This window comes from Alosa pseudoharengus, unplaced genomic scaffold (genome assembly GCF_046254945.1).
Source record: "Alosa pseudoharengus isolate Yale_2024_CS ecotype anadromous, Long Island Sound unplaced genomic scaffold, YU_APseudo_1.1 YU_APseudo_1.1_scf_4, whole genome shotgun sequence".
NCBI lineage: Eukaryota > Metazoa > Chordata > Actinopteri > Clupeiformes > Clupeidae > Alosa > Alosa pseudoharengus.
The window spans coordinates 34,487,506-34,512,750 of record NW_027468774.1 but is presented as its reverse complement, the minus strand read 5'-3'; the positions used below and the strand labels follow the sequence as shown (position 1 = coordinate 34,512,750).

At 42.3% G+C, this 25,245-nt stretch overlaps 1 protein-coding gene across 1 annotated transcript; it reads left to right on the top strand.

The window, feature by feature from the left end:
* The first annotated feature begins 623 nt into the window (after positions 1–623).
* ankib1b (ankyrin repeat and IBR domain containing 1b) lies at positions 624–24,965 on the top strand. The gene is made up of 20 exons (XM_076265986.1): positions 624–793; positions 3,642–3,917; positions 4,638–4,938; positions 5,117–5,299; positions 5,875–5,992; positions 6,588–6,796; positions 7,804–7,892; positions 8,178–8,322; positions 12,806–12,972; positions 14,819–14,907; positions 16,014–16,144; positions 16,239–16,373; positions 16,732–16,818; positions 16,932–16,998; positions 17,125–17,270; positions 19,272–19,450; positions 19,831–19,882; positions 20,344–20,455; positions 21,078–21,121; positions 21,414–24,965. The coding sequence occupies exons 2-20, from the start codon at positions 3,730–3,732 to the stop codon at positions 22,341–22,343; spliced, it is 3,372 nt and encodes a 1,123-aa protein (XP_076122101.1). The 5' UTR covers positions 624–793; positions 3,642–3,729; the 3' UTR covers positions 22,344–24,965.
* Positions 24,966–25,245: the final 280 nt, after the last annotated feature.

Below are 25,245 nucleotides of genomic sequence, written 5' to 3'. Positions count from 1 at the left end.
TGTTGCTCAGTATAATTGAGAAAGTTCCTGAACACCACTCAGCAACACTGGATGACAACACAGCTCAATGTGTTGTCTTGTATGTCGAATATGATTTGGGGCCTGTCACCAGAAAATGTAAAGATCTGTGCAATAGCGCACTCTTGTGGCGGATACACAGCACTAAGTTTAAACTACTTGTCCAACATTTTACACTTGCGCTAGACTTTTTTGGTCAGAGGTAAGAGAAGCCTAGGTTGATGATTATGAAGATTGGACATGTGGGAGACGGGTGTTCTGTCACAACTGTGAAATGTAGAATGCTACCCACAAAAATAAACAAACGAGAGAAAGTATGGATATCAAATAAGCCTATCCACGCATTTCCGTATGTCAAAGTAAAGGTTTATAGGCAATTACATATCTCTTTTCTTTGACAGTTTACTATGTTCAGTAGCCTACACACTTGTTTATGTACCGTTTTATACATACGACTTTACTGTAACAATACAGTGAAGGAAATATATTATGGCTACATGTATTGCTTTTAACTACCAAACAAATGTGTCTTCGTGCAACAGGAAATACTGTCTCTTTACTTCTTGTAGTGTGTCAAGCATCACACTGCCCTAAAATCTCAGGAACAAAACAGCAGGAGTAGACACGCCAATAGATCACTATCAAAACACAGCATATTGCAAATAGTACAATTAGCCTGAAGACTTGTTATGAAGGGGAATAATGATCCCTTTTCGAAAAAAGTCATCGCCGGTAGCTAATTGTACTCTCGGGAAACGGTAGCTACGACAATAAGGTGAGTTTCACATAACGCTAGTTTTACGTTATGACACAGGCTGAATATTATATGACTTAACTTACCGTACTTTGGTATTTACAGACGCTTTTCCGCCATTCTAAAATAATTGAGCTATTTTACTCTCCAGTTCACATGCTAATTACAAGACATTTAAAAGGTAAAACAGCCATAAGCTAACTGACCTTGGCTGGACTTTGGTGATTTATTGGAATCCTAATGCCATGTGCTGTATGCAGGCTTCGTGTAACGATAATGTAGTTAGAAGCTAGATACGTCTATTATGATACAGGTTTTTATATTAGCTTCCACTACATCTTTGTCATTGCATGTTCGTGTATAACATTGTTTCGCTACTGACTGTTCATGAAATAGGCTACGTAACGGTAATATAAAATAGGATGTAGCTTTTTTCAACCAGCCGTTAGAAATATGTTGCTATAACCTGTGTGTTGTGTAGCAGCTACGTCTAACGTTATGGCTAAATTAGGTTCTGTCAACCATATTTTTGCGAATGTATAGGGCAAGTTAACAGCAGAAGAATTGGTCAGAAAAAGAAACAGTGAGTGCAGTCAGTTTTCAACCTGTTGTTGGTGATAAAACACTCTTGTCATGGCGTTTAATGGTGGCTGTGGGAATCTGAATGGCATAAGTTAACAATAACATTACTCGTCAGCTGATTTATCAGTGACGTTACGGTAACGGTAGTACTGTACTTGTTGCCAGTGTTAAACCTGGCTTGCTAACTAGCTAGGTTTGATACTGAAATTAAATCGAGATACTTATTACCTACTGTAACAGATGTTACACATCACATAATAACACGTTTCGCCTGCTTAGAAAATAATGTTGTGTTGCGTGGCCCTCCCATAAGAAACCGAGCGATGTGATCTGTTCTACGATTAGACTCGTAAAAAGCGAGCTGATTTTAAATGTTGTCAACAGTAGAGGCCACATCAGCTGAGTCACGCCAGTTAACACTTAACACTTGTAACCATTAAGAAGTCCACCAAAAGTCTGTGTGGGACACTATAAAGAGCTTAACGTGAAAACGTGGAAAAGTCCCAAAACAGCCATCAATCATCATCATTGTGTTAGTGAAAAACTCATTTTTAATATGTATCTTTTTTGTGCTGCATCTCAGCGACCAGTTTGTGTGGGGTGTTGCAGGGTGCTTGTTGTAAAGCAAAACAAATGACAGCTGCAGCAGTCTTGATTGTGTCACATGGAGGAATGGAAAACAACCTAGCTGACTTTGATTTCACACCAGCTTAATTCTCATTACCTGCCATTATTTTTCTCTCACCGTTGCATGTGCTTCCGGCCTTTCAATTGATTGTTTGATTTTCAGTGTCATTGTGGGTCAAATGAAACACTGAAAATAAATGAGACTTCAAATCAGAACATTAAGCCTGTTATTGTTGTTGCTGTTCTGTTTTGTTTCTAACTTCTTTACAATTTAATGGATGTTGTACACAAAACAAAATATCTGGGCAAACAACTTACATGTGGAGGGTCTTCTTGCTGTGGTTAGACATGTAAGCAGTCCTTGTAAGGATTCATAATCAATTGTGGTCTCTTTCAACTTGTCCACTGAGATATTATTTATGATTGTATGGTTAGCAAAATGTAAAATACTGTAAAACTGTACAGTAGGCCGATGTTACACATGTAGGCTTAGTTAAACAAGAGTATGGTTATGGTTCTTGCCAGACACTTTTGTCCAAAGTGACAACAATCACAATAAATATCATCCTAAAAAAAAACAGTGCAAAATGCATAGTTTGCAGTTCAAAGATACAGCTTACATAAAAATGTTAATAATAGTAATAGACTAATAATTGATGAATAATATTTTTAACAGAATAATTACTATAGCAGCACGTCACATCAACAACAACCATAAACATGTACAAACTGTGACTCTGCAAGGACAACTGAATAGTTAGAGTAGAGTAGGCCATACATAACACTACTATACTATAGCTATTCCTAGGATTCAGTCTGTTTATCAGTTAGAGTAGAGTAGGCCATACATAACACTACTATACTATAGCTATTCCTAGGATTCAGTCTGTTTATCAAATACAGAAATGCAGAGGAATTATTTATCAACAGCTTGTCCGTAAGAGCAAGTTGCAGTGACCAAATCTACCATTGTGGGAAAAAAATGATGGGCTATAGCTCATCAATATATGTCTGTGAGAATAAGAGCCTCCAGCAAATTTTATTATGTGTAATGTGTGTTTACTGCACTTATTGTACATAAACTCTACTTTATGTTTGAAACAATGCCTCCGTTTTGTTTTGTTTTTCACTGTGGCTCTATAACATGGACTTATATTGAGTGCTCCTTTGCAGCCTGGCACTCGTGTAGACAGATGGTACTCGTGGGAGCGTGGCTTGGGCATGGCAGGACTCTGCATCCCAACAGAACCTCCACTCAGTGGGATGAAGGCAATTGGCAGAGAGTTTCGGAAGCCCCTGGTGTTAGTGGAGGAAGCGCAGCTCAATGGCCTGATGGGCCCGGGTGGGTTAGTGTGGTGTGTGAATCACTGGCCAGGGAGAGGATCTGCGTGCAGGAAGGCGGGGATTGGGAACAGTGTTATGTCATGCATTGCCATACCATACTAAACCCATCAGGCCTAGTCAGGGTGATGGCAAGGGATATACACAACTGTGATAGTGTCTTAGCAGTGAGGACTGTTTTGCAGACAGGAGGCTTATCTGAGAGTTATGTTTTGGTGATGAAAAGAAGAAGCTGAATGTGTAAACAAACGAAGAATGCTTGTGAGGATATCATCATTCTCTTCGCCCTGGCTTATGTTTGCTGTTTCTGATTCTGCAGCTTTGTCCAGCTAAAACTTCCAAGCATGCTTTGGGGCTGAGAGGTTCTACAGAAAGGAGGGTCTGCCTGCTCGGTGGGGCCTGCAACCATGGGGAACACCGCTACAAAGTTCCGTAAGGCCCTGATTAACGGGGACGAGCTGCTGGCCTACCAGCTGTATGAGAGCAACCCACAGTTCAAGGAGGCCCTGGACCCCAACACCTCCTACGGAGAGCAGTACCAGCACAACACACCCCTGCACTATGCCGCACGACATGCAATGACGCGCCTGCTCAGGTATGCTGAGTTGCTGACTAAAGTTGCCTGGGTTACTCCCTTGTGTGTTTGTAAATAATACAATGAATAGATTCTTCTTCTCTGTTTTGTCAAAGTGTCAACCAACCAAGGAGGTCGTGCAACCTCCCACTGGGTGTTGCTGATCATCTGTGTTTGGTTTTGATGATAGCTTTGCTTGGAGAGCTTGTCTGAATATCGCTGCATCCTTTTTTTGGAGACGTGAAGCTTTGCCATTCGCACAGAGCGCACAGGCCCTCCTCTGTTCTGACTGAAATGCCTGACTAAAACATGGGATGGCTGAGGTTTCACCATGTGACTTGGCTTAATCTGTAATCAATTTTTACTGAGTCATCCACTGTAGATTTGTTTACACACTGCTGAATGTGGACAGTTTGGATATTAATGTTTTAGACGTTTCTTTACAGAATCAATTGTTTTAATTTTTGGGATTGTTATGTTATTGGGATTGAAATGTTCACATTCCTATTGGTTTGTTAATTCCTGTTTTGAGCCATAGACCTTTCCTTGAAGTGTGTGTGTGTGTGTGTGTGTCTGTGTGTGTGTGTGTGTGTGTGTGTGTGTGTGTGTGTGTGTGTGTGTGTGTGTATTCTTGGTTTAGAAACTGCCATGACAAAAGAACGACAAACAAATGGCCAGCTGAACTGCTTTGATCTCTTTTTGAAGTCTCTTCCATGTTCCCGCTGTGTCCTCCCACCTCAGGTCCTTCCTGTTCAGCAAAGACGGGAACCCCAACAAGCGCAACGTGCACAACGAGACCGCGCTTCACCTGCTGTGCATGGGGCCCAGCATCCTGCTGGACGAAGCAGCCCTGCACCCCCGCCTCACCCGGCCCTACGAAGACGAGCGTTGCCGGGCCGAGTGCCTCCAGATCATCCTCAAGTGGACCGGCGCCAAGCTGGACCACAGCCAGTACGAGAGCGCGGACGTCAACGCCACCGACAACAAGAAGAGCAGCCCGTTACACTACGCCGCGGCCTCAGGCATGAAGACATGTGTGGAGGTGAGAGAGAGAGAGGAAGATGAAGAAGATGGGTTGGAGGAGAAGAGAGAGGGATGTGAAGAGGATTGGGTGGAGGGGTTGAAGATGTGATGAGAGACGTTGGAACAAAGCTCTAATTTCAAACTTGGTTCAACCCGATGACCCTCTTTTTCCATTTGATCCCTCCTTGTGTTCCCAGATCCTGGTGAGGAGAGAGGCCAACCTGTTTGCGGAGAATGAGAACAAGGAGACGCCGTGTGACTGTGCTGAGAAGCAGCACCACAAGGAGCTGGCCCTCAGCCTGGAGTCTCAGATGGTGTTCTCTCGTGATCCCCACGCCGATGACATTGAGGCCGAGTACGCTGCGCTGGACCGGAGGGAGGTACAGAATACCTTTCCCTCTAAACAACTCAAACAAGCCTTCAGTAGAGCTAGCATCTAGGTGTTGGGCACTCTCTTCTGATGACGTATTGAATTGCAAGGCAAGGATTTATATTACCTACAATCCCTGTCTTAGTATCTGGGACAAGAAAGCGAAATAATGTGTTTACTTGTTTTGCCTACCTGCACAACAGGACATGCACAACAGGACATTTATCTCCGAAGCGCCTAACATAAAATTGTTTGTTTCCATTAGCAAAACTGTTTGCAAGTGCACTGGAATAAAGTGTGCAGTCTTTTAAAGAGGCTCTATCAAAGTCCTTATAGGCAAAGCTTGCTACTCAGCATCTTGGTAATGTCCCTGGGCAGCTATTTCAGACAAACAAGATCATGGGAACAGATCTGTAATTCCATATAACTTGGCTGAAATAGATGTACCTCATGTAGATAGAAAGTACCTCATGTACCACGACATGGATGCTGTATATCTCACAGTGTAGTTAGGTTATTGTGTGTGTGTGTCTAGTTAAATGCTATGTGGCCTTAATGTTGTTTTTGGCTCTTGGTGGTCTGTAGCTCTATGAAGGTCTGAGACCTCAGGACTTGAGGCGACTGAAGGACATGCTGATAGTGGAGACGGCCGACATGCTCCAGGCTCCACTCTTCACAGCCGAGGCCCTGCTACGAGCTCACGGTATGCTGCCCTCCACCCCTACACACCCCCCTGAGTGTGAGACTGTGTCTCAAACCGCATTCTTCCGTCAGTACACTGCTAGTGTGCACCACCGAGCGCTTACTTGCGTTGTGCCCACTTTTTTTTGCTAGGTAGTATTGTCCCAATATCTGAACTATGTACTTAAACTAAGTATTTGAAGTGTGCAAGTAGGCGGTTTGAGACATAGCCTGTGTGTCCTTCTACCCTAACCTCATGTCTGTCAGGCTTTTGGTAGGCGATGTTATCTTTGGTAAAATGGTCGTTAAATGAATGCGGAGAGAAATGCATTAATTCAGACATTAATGAAACTTGCACGCTATTGTTATGATGATGTGTTCCATCAAGTAGGATATGGATATTTAATTATAAAAGGGATCTGAAAAGAACACATTTTGGCAGTGTCTTGGTTTTCATTAGTTATGTTTAACTAATGTTGTGTTTGAAGAATGTGGTAAAATGGTTTGAGAGGTATGATTTAATCTGGGGATTAGGAAAAGCAACTGTAAATGCGCCAGGTGCGAGTTATCTGTGTCTTTCCACGCAAGTGTTTGAGTGTCACATTTTCTTTGGTCAGACTGGGACCGAGAGAAACTTCTGGAAGCCTGGATGTCCAACGCAGACGAGTGCTGTCAGCGCTCTGGCGTGCAGAAGCCCACCCCTCCCCCCAGCGGTCACAACAACTGGGACACGCTCCCATCGCCACGGACGCCGCGGACCACTCGCTCGACCGTCACCTCTCCTGATGAGATCAGCCTGACGCCTGGAGACAATGGCGTTGTACAGGTGAGGGAGACCGACTCTCCAACTTCACTTCAACATTCTCTTAATTTCCACCATAACCATGGTAATAGCCATGCAGCAAATCTGGTACATTCACTTTGAGCAGGTCAACACAAACAAGCCTTATTACACAGTCGGCTACATGCAGTTGGGACTAGCAAACATGGAATGTCCACACCAATCAATTATAACGTATGACCTAAATGTCAGTGTTGAGCCACTGAACTGAATGACACTTCATTGGCTACTTCGCTGATCATACCCCCACCACAGTAAGCTGTTGTGTGTCACTAGAAACACCAGGAAGCACAAACTGGGGTATTATGACCCTAGTCCAGTCGACAGTCCCTTCTCCAGGGCTCTATGAAAGGCCACAGTTACTTCCAGCACAATCAGCCCTTTCAGATGCCATCACCAACATTGTCGGGGGACAGTAGGCTGTGTCCTACTCCACTGTTCTTAATATAAGTGGACAAAGACATTTCAGTTTCTGTGAGAGAGGAGCACTGCAGTGCTTGGACTGGACAAAGATGATGTCCACACAGAAATAATGGTTCAATGCAGAGACAGATTATTTAATCTTCATCTTGAGATATTGTTGGGGTGCAAATCACAAGTTTCATAACAATTTGATACAGTAATGATTCTATAAGCCAACGATTTGATTTTTTTCTATACTTAAAAAATGTGCAGCAATGCGATTTGATACTGGGGTCTATTGTCGACATGAAATGACACAGTCTCACACAATCTGGTTAATTTCCATGAATTCACAAATGCAAATAATATAGGCTATAATTTAAACATTTTACTAGTAAGTGTCAAGTCATACAAGATTGTCTTTTTTCCTCCTAGAACCTTTTCTGTTTTTAGCAAGATGCATTTACCAATTTAACGTTGTTTAAACTAATGTTGCAGTAGAAGTGACATTTTTGTTACACTTTGTGCAATGAGCACCCCTAATGTATACTGGATGACTGGTTTCTCCGCTTTCTTGTCTTTTTACACAGTGTGGTATTTGTATGTGTGGCATCTCTGTGTTTGAGGAGCCAGTGGACATTCCATGTGCTCATGTGTTCTGCCGAGGATGCTGGGAAGGGTGAGTGTCCACCGTTGGACTTGATTGGTACATTGAGCACACATTTGTCTAATGCAGCCAGATACCGATACCATGTTACCAATGAGAATATTATGTAGGCACGTGCCTCAAGGTACCCCACACTAACCCCGTAAGATAGTGACACAAGATGAATACCACAAAAAAAACCACCACAAAAAAAAACCTCCCCATTATAACTACCGGTGCCTAGCTTTTGTTAAGCATTGTCCATTGCTCTGATAAAATATAAATATAGTATCATTTTGATGTACTCTGTGTTTTTAGATTTTTGAACCTGAAGATTCAGGAGGGGGAGGCACACAATATCTTCTGCCCAGCCTTTGAATGCTTCCAGCTGGTGCCCGTGGAGGTCATCGAGAGTGTGGTCTCCAGGGAGATGGACAAGCGCTACCTGCAGTTTGACATCAAGGTAACCCTCCCCAGTACTCTGTCACTCTCATGCTTAGCAACCCAGCACTGCTGAAGGTAGCTAATTTAACAAAATGGCACAGATCTTTCACTTAGGGGATTAGGTGACGTGTAATAACTCTGGGTCATCTCTCTTTGAATAAAATTGCTTTTAAATCTATTTTCACATTGACGTTTGTGTGTAGTGCACAGCTCTGTTAGTTTATATTCAATTAGAACTTGCTGAGAGTTTGTGCTGTGTAAGCTGGGAGGGGGGCTGCCCAGGCCCTCTGCGGGAGGCCATTATCCAGCTGCCTGTCCTGCTGGGGTTTATATGATCTCTGGGATCAGGGCCATGTGTAAGTAGTCAGAGCACAAGGCCTCCTTCTATTGACTGTCAGACAGCCCCACGGGGGTGCTGTGTAATGCTATGTTGTTTTCATAATAGGATCTTATACTAGAGTTGCTCTTCTTCTCCATACAATAATTCAGTTTTTTGTCACTTCGCCAGTGCATCTCAGCAAAACTGGTTTAAAGGTTTTGAAGAAGAAACTGTCTGAATCCTGTGTGTGTGCTATGTTGTTTATTTTGTGTTTTGTAAAACAAACCATTAATATGTATGATGTATGATATGTGCTGTGATTAAGTGACAAAGTCAGCCTGTAGAAAACATAGTATATCATACATCATGACAGTACAACATTTCTTGTGAAGTTTCCTAATCACAATCAAATCTTTCTCAGAGGTTGTACGGTAAAACTCTTACCCACAGAACACTGCCTATCATTTGTTTGTTCTTAAGTTGTCAGGGCTTTCGATCTGTTTTGGCGTCTTTATATCCGTTTTGGTGTGGCATCAGAGCTTTATATCCGTTTTGATGTTGCATCAGGGCTTTATATCCATGTTGGCGCAGCATCGGGGCTTTATATCCGTTTTGGTGCAGCATCAGGGCTTTATATCCGTTTTGGTGCGGCATCAGGGCTTTATATCCGTTTTGGCATCGCATCATATTTGGTTGCATGGACAGTTTGACTAACCTGACTCTCGCCAGATGAATTTCGTGCCGCCTATCTCACTCATCCATCTAGGATCGATCCATTGGAGTGGTGCTTCAGAAGGCTGGGCCTTATTAAAAACTCCTTGCATAAGATTAGATAAGCCACTTGTCCGTCATCTATTGACGTGCTACTTCAACCACTCACATCGAAGCCAACCCGTGATGCTGAGAACAGTCTCACAGTCGCTTCTACGCTACGTCGCATCTATGATACTCCCGCCCTGCGTCTTGATTGGCTCTACCATACAATCTCGTGCTGAAATCACTCTCAGTGGAACCGATCCCAGATGGATGTGAGTGGAGCTAGGTGGAGCTAGGCGGAACGAAATTCATCTGGCGAGAGTCAGGTTACAGTTTGACTACGTGGGATCAAAATGTAAGGTTGTCAGGGCGTTTAGGGAAACACCCAAGAAGAAATGCAACAAATGTGACTGTGAATAAATTGCTTCCATCCACTTTAATTGTGTTATACCTTATGCAAATCCACAGTTAATCCATCCACCCCTAGCAAATCAAATTTCTTTGCCAGGGTTCCCACGGGTCATGGAATTTCTGGAATATCATGGAATTTTGCTGAAGTCTATTCCAGATATGGAAGGTCAGGGAATTTTATCATGTTTGGGGCAAAGTCATGGAATATCAGGGAATTGTGTTATAGCACTTGCCAAAATACATTAGGCCTAATACAAATATTTCCACGCAGAATTGGTGTATATCTGGTCATTAGCTTTACTGCTTGCTTAAGTGGTTATGGTTAGCCCAACTGTGTTTAGCCCAATGTCCATTTATTCCTCTTCTGCTCTAAAAAAAAAGTTAAATATACTTGAAAAGCTAGTACGCAGCTGCTCTGAAATCTTTGGTCAGTATATTGTACCATTCATTATGACTCATGGAAATTCATTTTTTTTGTCAGGGAAAGTCAGGGAAAAGTCATTGAATTTTACATTTGACTAAGAGTGGGAACCCTGTAACTCATAACCCTCAAGGTGGTACACTATAGGACAGTGATACAATGTAGAGAATAGTAAAAAAAAAGGCCTATGAGTAGGTATGTCCAAACATCTTACTGGTACTGTATATTCTTTTGTAAACAAAATCATAAAACACTCTTAAGTGTTGTAGCCTGAATTTGCCACCAGGTATTTCAAAATGGCATTTATAAAAATGTTTTGCTGTCATGCATACCTTTTATAGCATAGTAATAGAATCATCTGACAAGCAGGGTTCCCCCAGTCACCCGAAAATCAAAAATCCTTTTTCCAGACCTGGAGAAATCATGAAATGAATTTATTGAACATTTCTGAAAAGTCATGAAATTTCATTTTCTTATACCAAGGACATTGGTAGGAGCCTACATCATGTCACAGAATTTGATCGCTTCCATCATAGGTATAGAATGTAGGGGGGGATTTTATTATTATGACAAAGTGGAAGCCCTTGTAGTATTATTAATCTGACTGAATATCTGTCAGTATTTGCAGTTTATGGAAAGGGTTAAAGATGAAGCTGTTTTATGAGAGGTGGTAGGAATTAGAGGCAGTGTAGAAAAAGGATTATCTGATAGCCGAGGCACTCCTTAATTAAAATGTCTTTATTACGGAAATTTTAATTAAGGAGTGCCTTGGCTATCAGAGAATTCTTTCTTTACACTGCCTCTTAGACGTTCTAATCAAATAAATAACTCACAGGCCTCAAGGTCGTACAATGTAGTATGACGATACAATGTAGAGAATAGTAAAAAACAAAAAAGCCTAAGTGGGCCCTCGCTAGAATCGTTTTATGGAGGGAATGGACTTGAGCTCATTCTTGAAGCGGTGAATATGTAAGCGAAGCGTTCCCTAACTTTTCTTATATCCAGCAAAAATAATGAAAATAATAATAATAATAATAATAATAAAAAAGATAATCATATTCAGTATTCCTGTGAGGCACATGCAGAATGTAAACTGTAAACCTGCTAGGTTCTCATAAGAAGTGGGAATTTATGTTTAGAGCTACTTTATGCCGTCTATGGTTTAGACTCGCTTTTGCATTCTCTGGCAATATGTTTCGTACCATGGTACAGTTAAGACTTTTTAATGCTGTAAAGTTAACTAAACATTCATTGCAAAATATAATGAATAAAAATAAATAACAATTGGGCAGTGTTTTATTTACATTAATTTATTTAATTTAACCCCTGTAAGGTGCCCCCCCACAAACGCACACATATAAATATTACATATTCATAAATGTGATCTCAGAGGGGTAAATGGCAAATATTAACCATAAATTATGTCTATATGTCTTATTGTGCGTCCCTAATTGCTACGTTTTCCATTTGTATCTCATTGACCTTATTTTCTAAATCATTAAAATTCTCTAGTACATTATCAATGTATTTGCCCTGAACCATGATGGTGCCAGTGTGGTATATGTTAACAATAAAAAGTCCTTCTGAAAAAGTCAGTCCTTCTGAAAAAATGTATTTGCTTTTCATCTTGAATATATGTCTCTTCACAATCGCAGTCCGGATAGGAACATTTCAGTGCTGTAGACCAAGCATCTTCGCGTTCAGTTTTGAATTCTCCGCCAAAATAGTGTCGTTGCAAAGTCTCTCTTTCTTGCCTCGCTTGTTCCGTGAAAGGGGTTTCTGACATTTTTTGCCTGAAAATGCATACCAAATCCTGTAAGTTTGTTACCATCCATACCATCACAGTTAAGAAGTTGTATCGTCTTTGTCTTCTGTACAATTATGATTTTTGTCTTCTGTCTTTGTCTTCTGTAAAATTATGATTTTTGTCTTCTGTAAAATTATGATTTTTGTACTGCTTACCTGTTAGTGGAAAAAATGGGATATACTAAGGGTGCTTTCTTGAATTCAATCTGACTCTGAAGAGACAGTTAACTGAGCAACTGAGCAACTTGCGAGCAAATGTCGGGAAGCCGGCTAACCGGATGTGGCTTGGCGTGGCTATGGCTTTGAACACGTAGTATGTATTTTTCAAGCTTATGTCGATTAATTGTATTAATAATCTTGATTCTTGTGACTCGTGATTTCTTGTGTGACGACATATTTATTTTGTAACAAGTCTACTGAACAGAAACACCCGTGATCATGTGTGAGGAGGGGGGCGGGTGGTAAAGGAAAGGATGTGGCTTGGCGTGGTGTGGCATGGCATGATGTGGCTATGGCGTACTGTAGTAGTATTTTTCAAGCTTATGTTGATTAATCATATTAATAATCTTTCTTGTGTGATTTCTTGTGTGACTACATCTGAGCAGACACATTTATTCACTTGTCCTCCAACTACCACAATTTGCTTTTTTTTTTAAATGCCCTCTAGTTTATTCCTGTATTCCCTCTCTAAATATCTTCTTCCTCATTGCTTGTCACATATACAATTTATTTTCTCTTTCCTATACGGTGTCTCTGTTTCTCCATCTCATCCTTGCCCTCCCTCCTTAGGCGTTTGTGGAGAATAACCCTGCCATCCGCTGGTGCCCGTGGGCAGGTTGTGATCGTGCAGTGCGTCTCTCCATCCAGGGTCCTGGTGCCAGCAACTCAAATCCGTTCAGCTACCCCCTGTTGCAGGCGCCTGCTGTGGACTGTGGCCGTGGGCATCTCTTCTGCTGGTCAGTACTGGGCACAATCAGCTTGCCCTGCTGTGAGCAGTGGTCAGCTTTTACCAGGGCTCGAATTATCTTTTTGTCTTTAAGGGGGTCTCTATCTCATAAAAAGTTGGCACACCCCGCGCATAGCCTAACAAGGCGATACAATGAAATAGCCTAGGCGCAAGTGGCGCTTTTGCGCAGTACAGTATATGCGCACGGTAGGCCTAGGCTTTACCTTGACACACGCACACAACAGACATAGATTTTTCATAGAAATTGATTACTTTTAATTAATTTCAACATATTATTGATTATAATAGTCCATATCTCATTTCAATTTCACAATACAAAGAAATAGACTAAACGATTTAGTCTGTGCATTCTCAATTTCACAACGTAACTCATTTAAACCAGACCACCGTCTCAGATAGGCTATCCTCAGTGTCAAACACAATAATGCATGTAGTGTAACTTATACACAGGGGAAAAAGCACTAACTGGCAGAAATGAATAAAGCCAGCCAAACTATGTTAGGCTAATGTGTTGAACCGTGGAAGATTAATAGACGAACAATTTTGGAGTTTGCACTGAGATATTGTCGGGTAGCCATTGAATATTCCGACATCAGAGATTGCTAACAGGTGTTTCAAAATAGCTGGGAACTTTCCGGAGCTCTGAATGGCAGAGGATAGCTAGATCATCAGACAACACAATCATTGTAGGCTGCATTATGGGCCATAATTTATTGCTTTGTCAATCAACATAGAATAGGTGAAGCGCAAGTTCAACAGAAAACAGGACTTTTCAGCACGTATCAAACCACGTAGGCTAGCCCAATGAACGCCTATGCAAATAGACAAAACACTCACATCAAAGCAGGGTGACTTCTTCAGATTTGCGAGTGCTGTCAAATCGATACGGTTTGCTCATATAGTCTAGTGGTGTGGTGGTGAAGTGTCATCCTGCGTTCAAGAGCGTAGTGTAGGTCTACGTCCCGTAGTAGCCTATATTTTAATTTAACGTCTTTAATGGTAAGAGATCGCACAGGGATGGATAATGAGCGGTTGTTTAAGATTAAATTACAATGCCAGACACCTTCAGATATGAGAGACCCCCTCAGGTTTTTGACTTTGTTGCTTTCATGGGAGCCAGTCGTCACTCTATGGGAGCTCGGCTCCCTCTGGCTCCCACGTAATTCGAGCCCTGGCTTTTACTGTTTTTAGGATGGAGCTAGCAGCTCATAGAGTTTAGTGGTGTATCAACTGTCTTAAAGTAAATGATAAAAGTAATGACATATCTTTTTTGGCCAACTGATTTGACACCAATACTTAATGCACATTGGTCGTTTTTTGCTCATTATGCTGTATTTTCAGTGGTCACACAATAACATTTAGAACCATTGAGCTATGGTTAACGAGTGTTCCTGGGAATCTAGGCATATCTGTTTCGGGAAAGTTGTTGAACATGGTACTGACCTTTTCTCAATGGGACTGCTACTATGCTGTTACAGTTTTTACATTTAGGTGGAATCAAGGACTTGTTTCTGGAATGTTTGTGTGCACAATTAATGTTACTGTTGTATTCTTGGCATGGCTTATTGCATTAGTCTCCTCTGTTAACACCCACCAAAGTTTAACATATGTTTCTTTTATACATGATGTTGAGCCTCTGCCATTTGTGTTTGACTGAAGCAAGTATCAGACATTCATACGAGTTGCAGTTGGAACCGTAGTGAATCTGTCAATTATGGATTACAATGAAAGCATTGTGAAAGCGTGTATGTTTACAACAAACAAAAGCAGTACTTACTGACGGCTCTCTAATGTGTTGCTGTGTGCCATATGGCTTGGCTCATGTGTGTCCACAGGGAGTGTCAGGGGCAGGCCCATGAGCCCTGCGATTGCCAGACATGGAAAATGTGGCTGCAGAAGGTCTCAGAAATGAGGCCAGAAGAATGTGAGCAGTCTTTTTGCATGAATGCACACACACACACACACACACGTGACTACTGTACACAGTTACAATGCCATAAAGCTGTAGTCAGTTAGCACTGTTTGACCTGTACATTGTGGTAGGTGATATACTCTTGTTGTACCCATCCCTCTGTATCACTGTCAGGTTCTGCAGCATGTTTACTAATGTGTTAAAGTCTTGAAAAACTTTGAAAGATTTTTTTCTTTTCAGTTTTTTTCTGCCAGTAATATGCGGGCGTTTCGAGAAAAGTAGCATTGGCATGCGCATGCTAGTTAAGACCAAACTATTACTAGATGTAGACTTTGTAGAAAATCTGCATTTTATGACTTAATACTTGGCACAATTATTTAGATAACCAGACTCTCTCAAATGGATAATATTATGTCACTAATCACCAGTGTCACTAGTCTCCATCTTTCTGTTTTTGATTATATGGAAATGCATACAAATTGCAGGGGAGACTTGCATGAGAGACACGCACTGAGCTGAAAAACTTGTTTGCATGAGGAGACAAATTGTCTGGCAACAAATTGACTGTGGATGCGCAAATTTCACTCTTGTTGACCTCTTTAAGCCGAAAATGAGATCTGGTTATAAGAAAACTGACCATACCAACCCTCCACAGTGCAAATGTTATAAATGGCCTCCCCAGTGTGAATGTGGTGCCAGTGTGCTTTTGCATAGTCAAGTCAAGTCACTTTTATTTATATAGCACATTTAAAAAACAACAGGAGTGGAATCAAAGTGCTTTACATGGCAAAAGAGAGGTTGGGCAAAACACTTAGACATAGAAAAACATAGAAAGGGATGCACAGGTCTGACTAAAGTAATGTGTAAGAAGAGTAATGTGTAAGATAAGTACATAGTGTGGTTTACTCTTCCCCAGTGTGAATGTGGTGTCAGTGTGCTTTTGCATAGTGTGGTTTACTCTGTGTGAATGTGGTGTCAGTGTGCTTTTGCATAGTGTGGTTTACTCTGTGTGAATGTGGTGTCAGTGTGCTTTTGCATAGTGTGGTTTACTCTGTGTGAATGTGGTGTCAGTGTGCTTTTGCATAGTGTGGTTTACTCTTCCCCGCTCTGGTCTCCAGTGGCTGGTGTGAGTGAAGCGTACGAGGATGCTGCCAACTGTCTCTGGTTACTCAGCAACGCCAAGCCCTGTGCCAACTGCAAGTCACCCATTCAGAAGAACGAGGGCTGCAACCACATGCAGTGTGCCAAGGTGAGACGTCACTCTGCCGGCAAAATCCAGATATTGGACTTCGTTATGAATTTATGGTGTGGACATAACATGCATTGTTTACTGGCCTCTGCAGTGTAAGTATGACTTCTGCTGGATCTGCCTGGAGGAGTGGAAGAAGCACAGCTCCTCTACTGGAGGATACTACCGTTGCACACGCTATGAGGTCATCCAGCAGGTAGAAGAGCAGTCCAAGGAGATGACTGTAGAGGTAGGCACTCATGCGCATACCCCATGCTCAGCACACAGACACAGACATTGTATAAGACTTCCTTTTCCTCTGTGGTCACTCACTGTCATGTGGTCAATGCCATCATCAAATGTACACATTTGAGGCAAGTTGCCCAGCTATGGTCATGGCAAACAGTAGACATGCCATGTGCTGTTACAAGACTTAGAACAAAGGTAATTTCAGCATTGAAGAGGTAAAACAATGTGTTTGAATCTGACTGCTGCTGATTTTCACTCCTGTGAAAGTGTCTATTTCCAAATGCAAGTGAGATGAACAATGTGTAGCTGTGACAGTCATATTGTAAAGTTGTAATGTCTTCGATGGTTCAATATTTCAGGCAGAGAAGAAACATCAAAGTTATCAGGAACTGGACCGCTTTATGCACTACTACACCCGCTTCAAGAACCATGAGCACAGCTATCAGGTAGGATGGTGCTTTAATTTGACCTTATTGTTATGTATTTAGTGTCACTGTCTAGTTGCATAGTGTGTTTAGGTGTTTATGGCAAGCTGAATGTTGGTTCTGTCCTCTCTTAGCTAGAGCAGCGACTCTTGAAAACAGCCAAAGACAAAATGGAGCAGCTTAGCAAAGTCCTTAGTGCACGTAAGTAGTAACTAAGACTACAAAGTCATTGCTGATGTTGAAAAAACCCCACATACAGATTTATGTGTTGAGATTAAAAAAAAAATAAACTGGATTGCGTGTTTGTCTGTCCACCCTGACGTGCAGGTCAAGGAGAGGCCCCCGACACCACCTTCATCGAGGATGCAGTGCAGGAGCTCCTGAAGACGCGCCGCATCCTCAAGTGCTCGTACCCTTACGGCTTCTTCCTGGAGCCCAAAAGCACCAAGAAGGAGATATTTGAGCTCATGCAGGTACGACATTCTAAAAGAGGCATTCGTCTTTGATGTAATAAATGCCAATATCTGCACAGTTGGCTAGTTAGTTAGGTCGCTTGTTGATGTGTTTTGCTGTGTTCTATACATTTGGCAACAGAATACTGTCGTTAGAAAGAGGTTAGAAAGAGGTCTGGGAAGAGGTACAGAAGCCTGCGCTCCCGCACCACCAGACTCACCAACAGCTTCATACACCAGGCTGTTAGGATGCTGAACTCTCTCCCCCCTCCACCCTCAGCTACATAACATCCTGGACTTTGGACCCACAATGGCTGCCTTGCACTACTCCACTTGCACTACTCCACTTGTACACTTTGCACACTTTGCAACTTGTTGTTGTTGTCCTGTTGTCCTGATAACACAACATTTCTGCTGCTCTTACATAACTTGCACCACTATGTCACTTGCTTACTTAGGTCAAACAGAACTACCTCAGCTATTTATTGGCCTGACTTTGCACTATTATATTGACTGTCTATGCACAATTGCACAATTTCAACCCAATTTTGCTACTCTTATTTCTTCATTGTATGTGCCTTCTTATTTACTTTTTTGTTTACTTGAATGTTATGTTTGTCTGTGGACTTAATTGGTAAAATATGTCTTGTCTTCACCGTGGGATAGTGAGAAACGTAATTTCGATCTCTTTGTATGTCTGGGCATGTGAAGAAATTGACAATAAAGCAGACTTTGACTAGAAGTTAAAGTGATTTCTGGCATAAAGCAGTGAATAGTGAATAGCTTGGTGAGTACGATCAGGATGAATTTGTGTATGAAAATTAAGCTTAAAGCTGCAGTTGGCAAGACTGACCGATTGAGGGCACTTAGCCGAAATTTTGAATGTTTACAACTCTCAAGCCCCTCCCCCACTACCACCGAGCACCCTCTCGTTGAGTTTGTGCTTGTCAGTGCGCACCAGACTGCACCAGATTGTGATTGACAGTCAGATTTCACACAGCCCTGCTCTGATTGGACCAGAAGAACCGGGAGCTGTGGATTTTTGCAAAACAAATAACAGGCTCTAGGTGGAGGTAGAAGTGCGGGTTTTTTTCTAAAAACCGGCTGATTTATGTTGTTCTGTCGGAGCATAGTGTCAGTTTCAGTGAATATGATCAAAAAATATCTTGCCAACTGCAGCTTTAATCTTGCTTTAACAGAGAGAAGACTTTAGAAATATCAGGTAGAAAGGAGAGATTCAGTTGCGTAACTAGCTTGTTGTGATGTGTTTTGATTGGGTCTTCAGGAATTCTGTAAAACCTATGAGACAGTATGGCCTTTCACCTATATTTTCCAAAAGACACAACTCGGCCCTATTTTAATGTAGCCAAAGGCTGCTTTAAGGTTTTGTGTCGGTGTTAGTTTTTGTTGGCCATTGCCTCTATGAATAACTCCACAGTGAACAGCTGCTATACACATGATCTCCCACTGATGCCTTGCAGTAGTCTCTCACATGTTCTACACCTGTTTTTTTTTTGTTTTCACTGCCAGACAAAGTTTTCTTTTTCTGTGCGTCATGTTTCTGCAAGGTCGAGTTTTTTTTTAACATTCTCTGTGTATCCTCCACCTTTCCTTTCTCCTTGCTATTTTTGGCCTCCTTTCTTGCCATTTTGCAGTACACTCAAAAGATTGTCAATGGTTAGGAAAAATATGAATACAGCTCTGGAAAAAATAAAGAGAGCACTGCACATTTTTCTGATGTCGTCCTACGGTTGCTGAGTGACCTTCAAATGAGTTGACGGTCATATTCAAAATGAAGAGACCACTGCAAATTTGAATATGACCATCAATTCATTTGAATGTCACTCAGCAACCGTAGGATGACCTCAGATGTGCAGTGGACTCTTAATTTTTTCCAGAGCTGTACTGTATTTCTGAAAATGCATAAAGCTGCACTGGTGGCACATGTTTCTCTTCAGCTGTGTTTTACTGTTTGTTTGTTTGTTTGGTTGTTTGTTTGTGTAAACACATGCATTTCTGCAGACGGACCTGGAGATGGTGACTGAGGACCTGGCCCAGAAGGTGAACAGACCGTACCTGCGCACGCCGCGCCTACGCATCATCCGTGCTGCCTGTCTGGTGCAGCAGAAGCGACAGGAGTTCCTGGCGTCCGTGGCCAGGGGTGTGGCCCCCAATGACTCGCCTGACGCACCACGCCGGAGGTGGGTGTGTAACACTGAGACTCCGCACACGGTTTATTGGCCAGTAAACTTCACAGATGTTTCTCTCCCAGCTTCCATTCCCAGCAACTCCCTACTTGTCATTTTAATTCTTAATGTGTGATTAGGTTGGGAACGGAAATGTGAAATTACATATTTTCTTTTTTACAGAGATTGTGATTTAGCAAATGCATTTAGTAAATTGTTGTAGCTTTTAGGCAAACACATTTATTATGTTTTATTACAGCTAAGAACTTAGATAAAGGGAGTTACCCCTTATTGAGAAACTGAAGAGTCTGATGTGTAAGGATGTTTTTCTAGCAATAATATTTTAAATAAAATCTAGAATTACCGGTAATTACACTTTTCTATTCTCACCTCAGTTTTGCTGGAGGATCCTGGGACTGGGAGTATTTAGGTTTTGGTTCTCCAGAGGTGAGTACATTTGCTTTACTTTCAAGTTTCTTTTTTGTATCACTCAACTCACATGTGGTTCTTATTTTTGACAGGATAAATTGAATTGATTTGTTGTTTGGCTGTGCTTGAGCAAGTGAACTTGGTACTTTACTGAGTTGGATGTTTTTTGAAATGAGCAGTGGCCAAGTGGAAAGACTTTGCTTTAATTACACCAGTAAAAGAGTGTGATTGCCATTTCCCTGTACCCCAACAGTCATTATCCAGGAATGCAAAATAAATGATTGATATTGACAATGTCCTTTCCAGGTGCCACTTGCTGTAAAACATCTTGCGTTTCTTAGATAAGGGAAAGTACGACTTGAAATATTTGGGGTTTGACAACAGAGAGTTTTGGATGCATTTGGTGTATTTGGATATGATTGTATGCGGTATCTAGGCTGAACATGGTGTTTAGAATGGACTGTGTCTGCCTTTTGCAGGAGTATGCAGAGTTTCAGTACAGACGCAGACACAGACAGCGTAGACGAGGAGAAGTGTCCAGCCTGCGCAGCAACACCCCAGAACCTGATGACTCCAGCGAGGGGACCCTAGGTATAAATCAACCTGATCAAAATCCCAAACTGGCTAATAAACAAACAAAAAAAGCAGTTGAATCAACCACTGGTGCTGTTGGTCAAAAATTGGTACATTTGTCATTGTTTGTGCTTGAAAGCGGAAAAGGGAAAAACCGATTGATATTGACTTGTATTTTTTAGTGATGGCTTTGGGTTCATGAACATAAGGCACACATAGGTGTTAACACTGGCAAGATGAGAAGCAGAGTGTCTAGCTACCTTCAAACTGTAAAGTCCATCATCCCAACACATGTATATTCATGTGCATTATATGAATGTACTCTTTTATTTTTAAAAATCACTGAATTTTTAAAATGTGTAAAATCACTGAAGGTTTTAGCTGAGATACGGTCAAACTGTAAAACATGTATTTAAAGTATGAGTTACCATTAATTGGTCTTACTTGTAATTTGAAACTTACGGAGGAAAAATGCATGTCGGCATCATGTAATAAGTATCAACTCTAACTGCAGGTATTAGATCAGTGTATTCCCAGTTTATATTCAGTATGAATCAATGAATCAAATGCTGAAGGGATATGATAAATTCAGTCACATGCGCTTAGCTGCTTCCACTCACCTTCTCTCCTCCCCACACAGATCTACACGAGTTGGCTGGTGGTCAAAGACCAGGTCTGCCTATGGTGAGTCTCCCACCAGGCCAGGGAACATCCTGTAGCTCAGAAAGCTGCCACCTCTCCTGCTGCTGGCACACCTCACCGTAGCTCATTCTGTGATCTCTTTAACAGTTTGTCAGATAATGTAGGTGTTTACATGAGGTAGTCTGATCCCATATTTTGTGCAAGAGCTAGCATTCATCACAAAACCCAAATTTAGAATTGAATTAAATAGATTTATGGTGGCATAGATTTAATATAGATAAATAGTTTTATGGTGGCAATAAAGACCTATTGATGACACTTTTTTCTCTCCCAGCCACAAGGTTCTCTGGAAGATGATGACCCCAACATCCTGCTTGCCATCCAGCTGTCACTTCAGGAGTCCAACCGACCGTGTATGGGTGATGGAGGTGGAGGTGATGTCCAAGAGGTCCTGTCTCATGAAGTGTCTCTGGGGGCTATTGGAAGCTCGCTCCCCTCCCGGCTGGACTCGTTGCGGCGTGGCCCAGTGTCTGAAGCGCCACGTGCTGCCCACAGCAGCTCTGAGCTCCTGGAGCTTGAGAACAGCCTGATGAAACTGACCTCCATGACGACCATCCCGCATCCGCTTCGCCACGCTGGCCCCCGTAACATTTACCCTTCCCATCCAACTCCTCTGGAGGATCCCCTCAACTTCCACCCGAAGCCCAAAGCAGCTCGTAACCTCTCCCACCGTCCCGTCCACAACGCCGTGAGTGGCTCTGAGGCTCCCAGCTCCGTTGGGTTGGATCCTGCCGACAACGCCAACCTTATTGGCAACATCATGGCCTGGTTCCATGATATGAACCCCCAGAACATCGCACAGGTGCCTCCCTCCTCATCCACCTCCACTTCCACCGGCACCACGTTGCCTCCCCCGGGCCTCCACACATCCATGCCCACCTTGACCCCAGACTCTCCTCTGACGGAACCGCAGTTCCAGATCTGGCCAGAGGAGGGCAGTGGTGCTGAATCCTGCCACTATCAGGCCTTTTCTGGCGTGGAAGGTGGTGAGGTGTCTGCCACGAGACCCACTCAGCTCCACCTGGTGGGCCTAGACCCCTTAGGTCTGCCCCCTTCCCCTCCACCGCAGGCTGACAACATGGACAGTGAAACCTCCGTGAGCCATCCCAGTTACTCCCAGTCGGACGCCCAAAAGTTCGACTCGGACCCCGACCAGCCAAGCAGTAGCTCATCCGAGTGGGAAGGACAGGTGCACCTTGTTTGATGTCGAGGAACAAGATCCTATGTGCTGAACCCTTTTTCATGAAACAGGACTATTGTTTTGAGAGTCTGGAGTCAAAGAATCAATGTAGCCATGACTGGAGAAAAGCACTTGAATTCCTGAAGCTGACAAAGCAAGCTGAATCACGTAATATTTTACGATCTGCTCACAGCTTACTTACTCACACTAAGCACTTGAAATGCTTCTGAAGGTTAAGGTGCCATTACTTGGACCAGAGAGGACACCACAGACTGGGTTTAAGGTGTTGAGATGTCCATGTCCATGCGTGGACATGAATGAAGCGATTTGAGTGTCACTCATATCTGTGCCTCAAATACAAATATGGCCATAGGTCTCTCTTGTGCCCTGTAGTTAGTTGTTGAAGCTGTATGTGCTGATGATTGTTCAAAAATTACCGAAACTCATGATAACTGATTTAAGTAACAATGCATACATACATTATATGCATCATATAAACACAACGGTTTATCTTTCACTGTTAAGGTGAGACTGGTGCATCATATTTGATAAGTCATGATGGGATGTGGGACACATGTACAGCATCTGTTGTTTGCCCAGATGGCTGGGACCATGTCTGTGTTCCTGTCCACAGCTGTGAAGGCGCTCATGTATTCCGTTCTATTGCCTTTTTTACAGGGTCGTTGAAAGTGTTATTGTAGGTGCCAAAACTCAGAGGCAGACAAGCCAGGTCAGACAGTACAGGTTCCATAGAACCCCCCGCAGGACTTTAGGAGGTTAAGGTGGTGGTGCTTGTCCCGTCCCCCAAATTCCTTGGTCCAATGACGGGTAAAAAGTGGGCCCTGAAGGCTTCGGGAAATGTACACAACATATATACTGAACCACTGAAGGAAGTGAGGAGGAGGAGGAACAGGAGGAGATGAGTTATTAGAATTGCACAGTTAGATTTGCACATGTCTATGGTTTGCCTCTGAGATCTGTAGTCTGCTCTGACCTAATCTACTTTATGCCACTAGTAACGTGAGGACAGACCTCCGTAGTGTGCCAAAATGGCCTCTACCCACCCAGTGGTCTTCAGAAAGAAAGCTTGGCCTCTCCTCAGTCTTTTTTCAGTGCCTTTTGTGTGTAAGCGTGTCACTGTTGATTGCCACGTATCCTGAGTGTGACCTACAACACTGGCCAGACTTGACCTTTTTTTAAACACAGTTTTTTGACGCATAGCCTTTGCCTCCTGTAGGCCATCAGTGTTGCTCAGGAGCGGTTTCTACCACACACCTCTCTCTGGACACTCATCTATACAGGATACAGCGCCGCTGGACTGTGTTGTCGTGCTTCACTGCTGGTGTGTGTGTGTGTGTGTGTGTGTGTGTGTCTGCCTGCTTGCTCATAGAGAAAGTAATGACTCAAGAACATAGGTGCGGTTTCATATGATTTCAAGAAATGGGTGTGTTTGGTTTATGTGTGTGTGTGTGTGTGTAGGTGATAAGTGTGATGACAAAAAAACAAAAAAACTAAATGCCATAATATATAGTGTGAAACCTTTTTCTATTTATTTTTAAATTAAATATACTTAACCACTTTCTGTGATTGGACACTAAAAGTGTTGAGATGCTAACATTGTGTTGATGCTAACATTGTGTTACCTGCTCACTGGGATGTGGTGTGGTTGTCGGACTAGCTCACTGAAAAGAAGTGTTGTGTTGTTGATTGTATTGGTAATCATGTAGTCTCTCTTTAACGTGGCTTTCTTTCTATTAACCGTTACTACTGACTTAGGCTGGCAATAACAAGAGCTGCGACAAATTCAATGGCGATGTTAGTGTAGTGGATAAGGAGCCGGGTTAGCATGCAGAAGCCTGAGAAGTTGAGTTCGATAGCCAGCTGCCACCGTTATGCCTTTGAGCAAGGCACTTAACCCCAAGTTGCTCCAGGGAGTGTGGCCCTGCAATTAATTGACATCTGTAAGTCGCTTTGGATAAAAGCGTCGGCCAAATAAATGAAGATACAGATGAAAGATGTGGAGTCAGGTCCGTAAGAACTTGTATGTCTGTTGTGAAGAGATTCTCCCCATGCATTTAGCAGATGTTCGATTATGTGTTGTCAGGTTAAAGCAAGAAAAGTGATATGAGGTGACAGACAGAAATGGAGCTAAGTGTAGCGTAAGGGTAGGTCTTCTAGTAAGTGCTTGTAGTAACACTTGTTTCAATCCTGAGACTTTGGTTGCATCTTAAGTTGATGAAAAAGAACGTTCAACTGGTTGGATTTCAGCTTGACACAATCAGAATATAGATGTTTAAAAAACGTTTCTAAAGAAAAGCAAAACATATCCAAATGAATGCTGACAGCATTATCCATTGGGTTTGTGGATAGGCCTATTACTCAGTGAAAGTTGGGCAAAAGTGCAAACAAATATTCTGAGCTTTGAATGGGCCAATTGTTTTTTTCTTTTTTAATTATTATTTGATAAAATGATTATCAAAATATGTTACAAATGGCACTCTTATTTTGTTACCAAATGAAACTTTATATTGTTAAATAACTAAAAAAAAGGTTATTTGCACTTCTCATAATCCATACTTGATACATTCCCTCTTTCTATGGAAACTCACAGGTTATCATGTTTGACCATTAAATTTGACAATTCTACTCATTCTGCTGTACTCCGTATTGTTGTGTCTCTCTGTCCTTTTTAATCACTATGGTTTCTCTTCCCTTTGGCTCACGTGATAGGTCATTGCCTTTGGGGTCAGATATTCTACCCTAGGCTACTGGCCCACAGTGGTGCTCATTCATTTGTTGCTATGTCTTGGCCATGCTTTTTGAGGTTAAATGGCCACATACAGAAGATTGTTTCCACATTTTCTATTCATTCATATATTTACTCAGGTGTAAAATCCCATTTGTGGACTTTGACTCATTGCGTAGT